The sequence below is a fragment of the Phasianus colchicus genome, chromosome 1 (genome assembly GCF_987193195.1).
Source record: "Phasianus colchicus chromosome 1, bPhaCol1.hap1.1, whole genome shotgun sequence".
Classification (NCBI taxonomy): Eukaryota; Metazoa; Chordata; class Aves; order Galliformes; family Phasianidae; genus Phasianus; species Phasianus colchicus.
In genome coordinates this window covers 53,994,566-54,003,595 of record NC_143436.1, presented here as the reverse complement: position 1 = coordinate 54,003,595, position 9,030 = coordinate 53,994,566, and the positions used below count along the sequence as shown (strand labels likewise).

The following is a 9,030-nucleotide window of genomic DNA, read 5'->3' as shown; positions in this document are numbered from 1 at the left end:
GCCGCCGCCGCCCCTCGGGCAGCCGCCTGCCCCGGCCGCAACCGCCGCCGCCGCCGCCGCCGCCGCCTCATGGGCGGGGCCCCGAGCGGCGCGGGCCCGGCCGCGGGCGGGGGAACGCGGAGGAGGAGGAGGAGGAGGAGGAGGCGGTGATGGCGGCGGGAGGGGGCCGGGGGCCGCTTCCGCCGCCGGGCGCCACAGCCAGGAAGCGGCCCCGCCAAGGAGCAGGGACGGGGATCGGTGCGGCGCCGGACAGCGCTTGCATCGGTTACGAAGCAGGCCCGGAGCTGCCGTTCCTTGTTTGGTTGTGATTTGTGGCTAAATAACGTACTGCTCTGGCTAAGGCTGTGTTACAATGGAATCTCTTGGCGTGTAGTCACCTGTGGCACGTGCACGTTAATCACATTTGCTGCTCAAATCGGGCTGCAGGTTGCTTAACACAGAGGTGAACGGCTGTTTCCTGAAATGCTGTAACGTGCTTCTGCAGTCGGATCGTGTCTGACACCTAAATCATAGAATCCTTAGAGTTGAAGGGACCTCTGAAGGCCATCTAGCCCAACTCCCGTGCAATGGACAGGGACACCACAGCTAGACCAGGGCCTGATCCAGCCTTGCCTTGAAAGTCTCCAGGGATTGGGGCATCAAGCACATTGCTAGGCAACCTAGCCTCACCACCCTCACTGTAAAAGTTTTTTTCCTTCTATCTAACCTAAATCTCCTCTCTGATCTTGAAACCATTTCCCCTTGTTCACCACACACTGCTGAGAAGTCAGTCCCCTTCTTTCCTGTACCTCCCTTTTAGATGCTGAAAGCCCACTCTCACTCACCTCATAGCCTTCTCATCTCCAGACTGAACAGCCACAGCCTGTCCTCATGGGGGAGGTGTTCCATTCCGTGGGTAAATGTTGCCTCATATAATGAGAAATGTCTTGACTGGGAGTCTGCACAGGAGGAAACACAAAGTATTTGTCTTCCTGCTGCCTTTTGATCCAAAATGATTGAATGTGCAATCTGGAAAGATCATTCCAGTTCGATGCACAGCTGTTAGTTCTTTTAGGGGTGGAAACAGCTCCTCATTTGGCTCTAGCAGTCTGAGAGCTGGGCACCTCTTATACGCTACTTCATAGAATCACAGAATCATTTGAGTTTGATGGCCTTAAGGGCCATCTGGTCCACCTCCTCTGCAATGATCAGGGACACCTACAGCTAGATCATGTGCTCAGAGCCCCTCCAGCATGATCTCTCCCTCCAGTTTGAAAGACTCTTTCAACACACTAAACTCCCCACAACATAAGGAGACTGTGACTGGAGACCTTACATTTTCCCTTGTTGTCCTTACAACTTCACCGTTACTCTCAATACATCTCAATTCTGCCCTGAAACACCATGACCTGAGTTTGATGCCAGTTTTGATAATGCACTCCTTCTGGAGGACCATCCTGGTGCTGAAATCCTCGTTATCTGAACTGAAAGTAATACTTTGAGCCTATGAGTCAGATTGGATGTAGATAAGAGTGTTTTCTCTTGCTGGCAAGCATGAGTCCTCCAACATTCCAGTTTTTTTTTTGTAGGCTCTTTACGCCGTTGAAGAAGTGATAGTTTGACTACCAACATAATGTACCAGTATCAAAGGAAACCAGGAAAACTATGAAGTGTCATTGGATGAGAAATCAATCTATGTTTACAGAGATGTATTCTGCATGCCCAGAGTATTACAGCAAAATACATTTCAGAAATGTCTCTTCTGAAAGAGAAGATTTTTCTAGAGATGGCATTTGTAATATATGTGAGTTGTTTCCATAAGACAGGTGCACGATGTCTCCTGAGAGCTTAGTTTATTGACTTGCATGGTACTTGCTGCACGAGAGCAAATGACATAGTTATTTTTCAAGCTGCATTAATACTCCAGAGACATGCTGAAAAATAAGAAATGCTCATGGAATCGCGGGGAAAAAGATGCAGTTAGCGTGCATTAGTAATTCCAGGAGTGGAAATCCCCGCCAGACCATGCCACATGTCATAGCCATTGGTTCTCTCCTAGTGATACTAACATGCCCTTGGATTCTTCTCAGAGGGAGCAGAATTACTCTGTACAGGGATCACGCAGACAACAGTGGCTGAGGCCAGTTGATTAACATTAAATATCCAGATATCCTTCCACCTTTTATTGGCATGCCAGCACTTTGCAGATCCACCTGTATCCTGGTGACAATCCCAGTATGCAGCCTTGGTAGATCAGATGCAGCACTCAGTGCCAGCTAGAGAGCTAGAGAGATGACCCATGTGAAAGTACACAACTATTAACAATGTACAAAACTATTAAGTTACAGTTACAACTGGAATTCTGTGATATGCAGGTAATATGAGAAACTGTTAATTTCACATCTTTTAATAAGTTATCTGTTAGTAAACTGCAACAGCCCAGACAATCCACAAAGTGTATAATAAATCACATTTTTTCAGTATAATTACAGTACAGTAAAACATAAGAAATTCATAACGTTGTGAGGACTTCTTTTTTAACTCCTACTGTATTTTCTTCCTCCTCCTCCTCAGTAATATGTTCACAGATGAAATAGTTGAGACCTCATCTGTTGGGAAATAGATGCACGTGTTCAGCTGGAGTTTGAGTTTCTACAGTATTTCCAATGATGACTTTCATTTCAGCCACAGAGGGATGCAGTGTCAAAGAGAATCTGTTGCTTTGGGTAATTCAGAGTAATTCAAAGCAATCACGGTGTAACACAAGGATGTCTGTAGTGTTATTCATGATTCTTGTGGGAGTGCGAACAGGCTGAGAGTTCTTTTGTACAAAGATTACATTCTTGTAGATAGTGTTAGGATATATGCAATTAAAACCACAACTAAGTTGCAAATAGAAACAGCACAGCTCCCAGAAACTCAGAGCCTGAACATCCTCTTGCAACAGCTCTGAAGCAGGATGATTCTGCCACAGAGCAGTGAATAATATCTGATTTCTACCAACCAAAGGCAAACCAGGCTCTCTGCTTCCTTTCAGCTTGAAGAGTCTTGTGTTCAGGGCAAGGGAGGTAATTTGAGTAGCAGCATCAGAATTAAGAACAGTGGGTTTTCTTAGAAGGATATTGTCCACGGAGTCTTAATCTACTTACTACACTGTGGTGCCCCAGTCCTGCTGCTGTTCCTATGTTCAGATGCATGGGTTGATACAAGCACGATGCATTGCCCTTGTCCTGCTCATGCTCTCATGAGAGTGTGTTGCCTTGTGCTGGCTCCCTGCCCGTGTTCAAAGCCCTGCCTGTCAGCATGACATTAGATTTGTCGATAAGATACAACATTCAGCAAGCGCTTGTGGTGTGTTCTCTTCTCTTGCTCAGAAACACAATCTGCAGACTCTGACATGAGTTCAGTTATGCAGGTTAACAATTCACATTTACATGTATTGGATTTTATTTTTTCCCATGTATTTCTTTAAGGAACTAACAGTGGGTTGTAATTTTATTTTATTTTGTCTGTAGGAGTAGTTTAGCACAGGTGTGGTTCTGACCCTTTAAGAAGTGCAGGTGACCTGCATTTATAGTAAACATGGACAAGAGCTCTGGCAGCAAAGAGCAGTGTATTTGCACGACAGAACTGAAACATAGCCATGCTTTTTGAACTCAGCTGGACTTCTGGAGGAGTCACGGAGGGCTGTGAAAAGTTTTGGCACTTGAGAGCCTTAGGAGACATGCTGCCATTTCCTTATAGGCTTCTACAGAGATTGTAGAGACTGGGGAAGGTCTTTGCTTTTCTATTGCTGTGCAATAGAAAAATGACAAACATCAAATGTCCTTTTCCTACTTCAGGTATTTGCTCAGAGGCCAACATCCTTCTTGCTTCAAGAAAGCTTCAAGTCCTTGCCTACCATAGTGCTTCAGCAAATGTGCTATTTTCAGAATTCAGATCTGGAAATGTTTCTACTAGAGAACTCTCTGACAGCAAAATTTCTAGTGCAAGTGATGTTGAAAAGCCAGTGTTGTTCTACAGTTTCCACACTTTTAAAAAAGACAGAAAGGGCTCTTGATTATTTGATCTGAAACAAATTGTGAAATGAAGGGTGTTCCTTCATACCTTCCACTTGAGCTCTGCAGATGTTTTAGAAAGGCATTTAGATGTAACTTGACTCAACTCCTCATGAAAGGCATTTGCTAACTGTTAGGCAATGCTGAAAACCTTCAGCTTGAATCACCAGCAACACTGGTGATGGAGGTGAAAGTGGATGGATGCTTCCCCTGGAGTTTCAGCCATTTTGGTGCTTTTCCAGCTGCTGGCATAATTCAGAGGCCAGGATTGTTTTCATTTACATTTGTCTGGAAGGGTCTCCCTGTACATTCATCGTATTTTGAAGATTCCCATCTAGATTCCTCTTGTATTACTGTTTTTTGAAGCAGCAGAGTAGGTCAACAGAGATACTGACTTGAAAGCGTGCACTGGCATCACTGCTGCTGGTTTCTGACTCAGCAGAGACACAGATGTGTTTCTCAGAGCAAAGGATGTTGTTTCAGTTACTCACACTTCTGAGACTGTTTGGCATGAAAGACCAAACAGGGCGGAAACTTTCACTTTGAGCAAAAGAACAGTTTTAATAGAGCCCACATGCTTGTACCTTTTCATGTCTGTCCTTTCCCACTGTTCTCCTGGGCCAAACGTTCAACTCACTGAAATGATGGTAGCAAAAAGAAGCCAATTCTGTTAACTGTGAAGATGCATTTCTGGGGAAAAAAAATTATAACTATGGGGCTTTTGAACAACAAAATAAGGAAAGATGTTTCTAGCACAGTAGATTTCTTAGAGGAAGCACACAGATGACCACACAGTACCCTTGTGCTGCCAAAAGTCCTTGTCTTCTTTCTGCCCACCTCTTCTCCTTGGCAGGCTGCAGGTGAACTGGTAGATGCAGCACAGGTCTGCCGTAGCTGAGCGGGGTTTTCAGCTCCCCAGTTAAAGTACTCTGGAGGATGCATCTAGAAAGCCAGCATTGATGTAAACATCTGGTAACAACTACACTGGGCAATCAGGGCATAACCTCTGTATTTCATTGCCTGAAGAAGGTGATTATAATGATGATTAGAACATCTCTTCAGTGAGTAGAAATGAGCAAAATGTTGCAGGCTTTCTTGAAAATGTTTGTGTTCAATTTGTGAAACTTTTATTTCTTGAAAAAGCCTCTCTTCGGGTGAAGAGAACAGTTTTCCTCTTATCGTTTGCACGTATGCATTCTTGATCTGACATGACTTGCAACCACAAGAGAGCACTCTTTCCTTTGAAGATTTCTCTGCTTCTCCAGAAAGCTAGAGACATGCCATATAAGTTTGCAAACTGCTTGAGAGCTGTTTCAGTTAGACCAGAGCAGCCGAAACAACAAAGCTTGCAGTTGTCTTTTGGATTTCATTGTGGAAAGCCTTTGGGTAGTTTTCAGATGACAGAAGATCCTTGGTTCCTGAAAGGGAGGAGTTCTGCCAAAACTTTGAAGATCCCTGTAAACTTTGCAAATTACACCACTTTTGGAGACAATTATATCAAACGATATTGTGGATTACAATACATAAGAAGCATAAGAAGTGTTTAGAGCCTGGAAGATTATTTATGTTTGGTGTTAACTCGTATGGTCATAATTTCAAGAAGGGAGAAAAGGAATACACAGGAACCCTCTTATTATCTTTTGAAATATGAAGATCAGAGGAAAAGGAAGGTTTAAAAGTGTGGAGTGATGGTCCTCAAAACCTGTCTACAAATTAGCTGGCATCCTGCATCTATAAAAACAAGGCTTAGAGCTGATTTCCAGGCACGAGTGGACCTCCTGAGTCATCAGCAGTGCTTTGAGATCTGAGTTTCTACACTCTGCAGGAGAAAATTGCCACCCGTGGGGCAGAGTACCTGTACAAATGTTTCCTTCTTGCATGGATTGATACACGATTTGGAAGCTAAATTCGGGAGCTGACTTTGCACTGGTGAGAAAAGACAAAGCATGGCCAGCAATAAAGATGATGATGGACTGTTGAACAGGATTGCATTTTCAGGAGCGATGCCCCTGGCTAACAGCCACATCCATCCCCACGGGGTTCCCCTCAGAGAACCCTTTGGGGTTCCCATCCACCTGGACCCGTCGTACTGGGAGCGAGCCTATGGTGGGCATGCAGGTCGCGTCTCCTACATCCCATTCCCTGGCTACGTGGGTGTCTATGACTATTCCTTTGAGCCTGCCTTCATTCGGAAGAGGAACGAGAGAGAAAGGCAGCGGGTGCGCTGTGTGAACGAAGGCTACACACGCCTGAGAGAGCACCTGCCCAAGGAATTTGCTGACAAGCGCCTCAGCAAAGTGGAGACCCTGAGAGCAGCCATAAGCTACATCAAGCACTTGCAGAGCTTGCTGGACTGCTATCCGTTGGGGTCCAGCAGTAAGGAAACGCTCACCACTAAGGAGCTCCCGGATGATCCCAGCCCCGGTCCTCTGCGGGATTGCAACAGTGATGGAGAGTCGAAAGCCTCCTCAGCCTCATCCCCCTACAGTGAATTTGAGGAGGTGGGTAGCTAGGAATTGACCCCCTGGAGAAAGAAGCCTTCAAGACCTTCTGAAAGCCAGAACTAAATCCCCTGGGATTTTTCTGCGGATTAAGATGAATACCAGGAAAAAGGAAAACAGCTAGGAGAAAAGATAAAGGTATTTTCACTTTTTCAAAGGACAACTTTGTTGTCTGCACAGAACTTAAAGATGATTTGTAAGCACACAGACCTTGCTTCTGTTGTTCCAAATGTGTTACTAAACTTTGGATTGCTAAAACCAAAGCAACTGTTTGCATTCTACTTTTCATTCAGCTTTTGTTCTATTTTCATTTGCCTTTCATGCAAAAAGAGAACAAAACAAGATAAATCCATTTCAGGAAATCCTCCTTCCCTTTCTCCCACTTCCTCCTTAAACTTTTATTTTCCTGCTTGCTAACTTGGAATACTCTGAGTTACAAACATTTCGACTGGGAAAGGTAAGGCTTAGATAACACATCTTTCCCTAAAATTGTTAGAACGCTCCCAGAAATGCTCCTGTTTCTGAAAGGACAGTATTTTTATAAACTTGTGAATGATTTTTTTTTTTAATGGCATCTTCTAAAGCGAAAGTAGCAACTCATGCATCGGATTCTGGCTGTTTGGTGATCATGGGAGGGATGATTTTCAGGAAAAGAGAGTCTGACAGTTTCACTCTGAAGTGTTCTAGAAAGTAGTAGAAAGAGATTTGTAAAACTGCACCTAAAAAGGCACAGCTTCACTTCTGATACTGAAAAAATGTTGCCGGCCTATTTCTTTCTTTACTCAAAATTGAGTTTGTACACAAAATAGTCCTGAGTATTTTTGACCAGTCAGAACTTAGAAATAGGTTCCTGTAGCGGTTATGTAATGATATGTACAAAAGGGGTAACATTAACTTTTCCATCTGTGTGAAGGTGTAGGTGTTTCTCCTTTTGATCAGAATATTGCATTACTTTTTCACAGAATACACCTTTTCAAATGAATATCTCAAAGTATATGAAATACCTTTCATTTGGACAGTATGTGCTTAAAATGAGAACTTTTCTGCAAATTGCTCAAAAATTCTTCCTTTCTCCAAGGCCAGATTTAATTAACATTTAACTATGAGCTTGAATCCCATTCTGAATTCAACGTAAACTCCTTCTCCCTCATACGTCTTACACAAACCTTCCAAACTTCTGCTTTTTTGGCCTCACTTTGGCGAAATGGTTTTGTATCATTTTGTTTTTCCTTCGCAGTGTGCTGACTGAACTCCTGAAAAAAATACTTGTGTGTAAATGAGAATGCATACTGATTACATACCTCAGATGTGTCCATAAATTTCACTTAAATAAAAAATGCAATACATCCAGGCTATGGTTTTTTTTTGTTTTGTTTTGTTTTTGTTTTCCAGTGGGTAATAAATGGGAAATGTATAGGAAATGCACACAAAATGCTACCTATGAAATAAATTTTTAACCTAGATTTTTACATCTAGATAGCAGGTTTATACTGTTGGCATCTAATAAGATTTATTAGATATAAAGATACTGTGCTGATTTCTAGCACACTGCTATGGACCTTTGTACAATTTTAGCTACTGAATACCTGCTTTCAAGTACTTGCAGTGAAAGTACTTGGGTTGAGCTATTGCTAAAGCTCTAAACCGAATTATTTCTTCTTAAGTCACATATGTTTTTCTCAGTAATATTGAAAGGCAGACACTTAAGCAAACTGCACACAATTCAGATATGGAAAAAAGTCTAAATGTGTTGTCCAAGTGGCTTCTCACAGATCATTCATTCAAAGATGTCAATGGTAGTCACAGGCTTTGTCCTTTACTCTTTAAGTGGTAGCCAGGCCCCTTTTCTGACAATTTTAATATAGTTTGTTTCTGTTTTCCAGACCCCAAATCTTTAATCCCTGTTACCTGAAAAGTTCTTGCATCAGTATTCATATTTGTTATTTGAGAAAGGGGAGCAGGGCAACATAGTGGTATGATGGCTGCTTGGGATCCATTCTTTTTTGGGTTTTCTTCTTCTCTTTATGGATTCTGACAATAGACTCAAACTCTCTGGAAATGGAGAGGCATCGGTGGTAACTCTGTGAGTAAGCCTGGGTTGCATTTCTCCCTTAAAGCAGAGATCAAATCTCTCTTATCTATGAAAAACATGCATTCAGTGTACCTGAGACAAATTCTGTGAAATGCTTTGTAAAGCTCTTTGAAGATGAAAAGCACTTAACACACATTTAATGAAAGTAAGTATCTAAATCAAACCAAACCACTAAAAATCAAAATGAGCAGAATGCCTGTTTCTGTCTGGATGGGAGGCATCAGGTAACTCCCCAAATACATTTTTATATCAGATGCTTCTCACGGAGGTTTGAGTCCTGCAGCAACAATCCAAGAGTTGTAATCCTGTGGTTTCAAATCCTGGAGAGAGGGTATAGTGATCAGCTGGACAGACTGAGCCATGGATATGCCCCTTGCTAGCTTCATCTCACTTGAGATGT

General features: G+C 42.9%; 1 protein-coding gene across 1 annotated transcript; it reads left to right on the top strand.

Annotated features, from left to right (window-relative positions):
* Positions 1 to 3,957: 3,957 nt before the first annotated feature.
* On the top strand, positions 3,958 to 7,885 carry ASCL4 (achaete-scute family bHLH transcription factor 4). The gene has a single exon (XM_031599997.2). It carries the CDS (start codon positions 5,984 to 5,986, stop codon positions 6,548 to 6,550), a length of 567 nt encoding a protein of 188 aa, XP_031455857.2. The 5' UTR covers positions 3,958 to 5,983; the 3' UTR covers positions 6,551 to 7,885.
* The last annotated feature ends 1,145 nt before the right edge of the window (positions 7,886 to 9,030 follow it).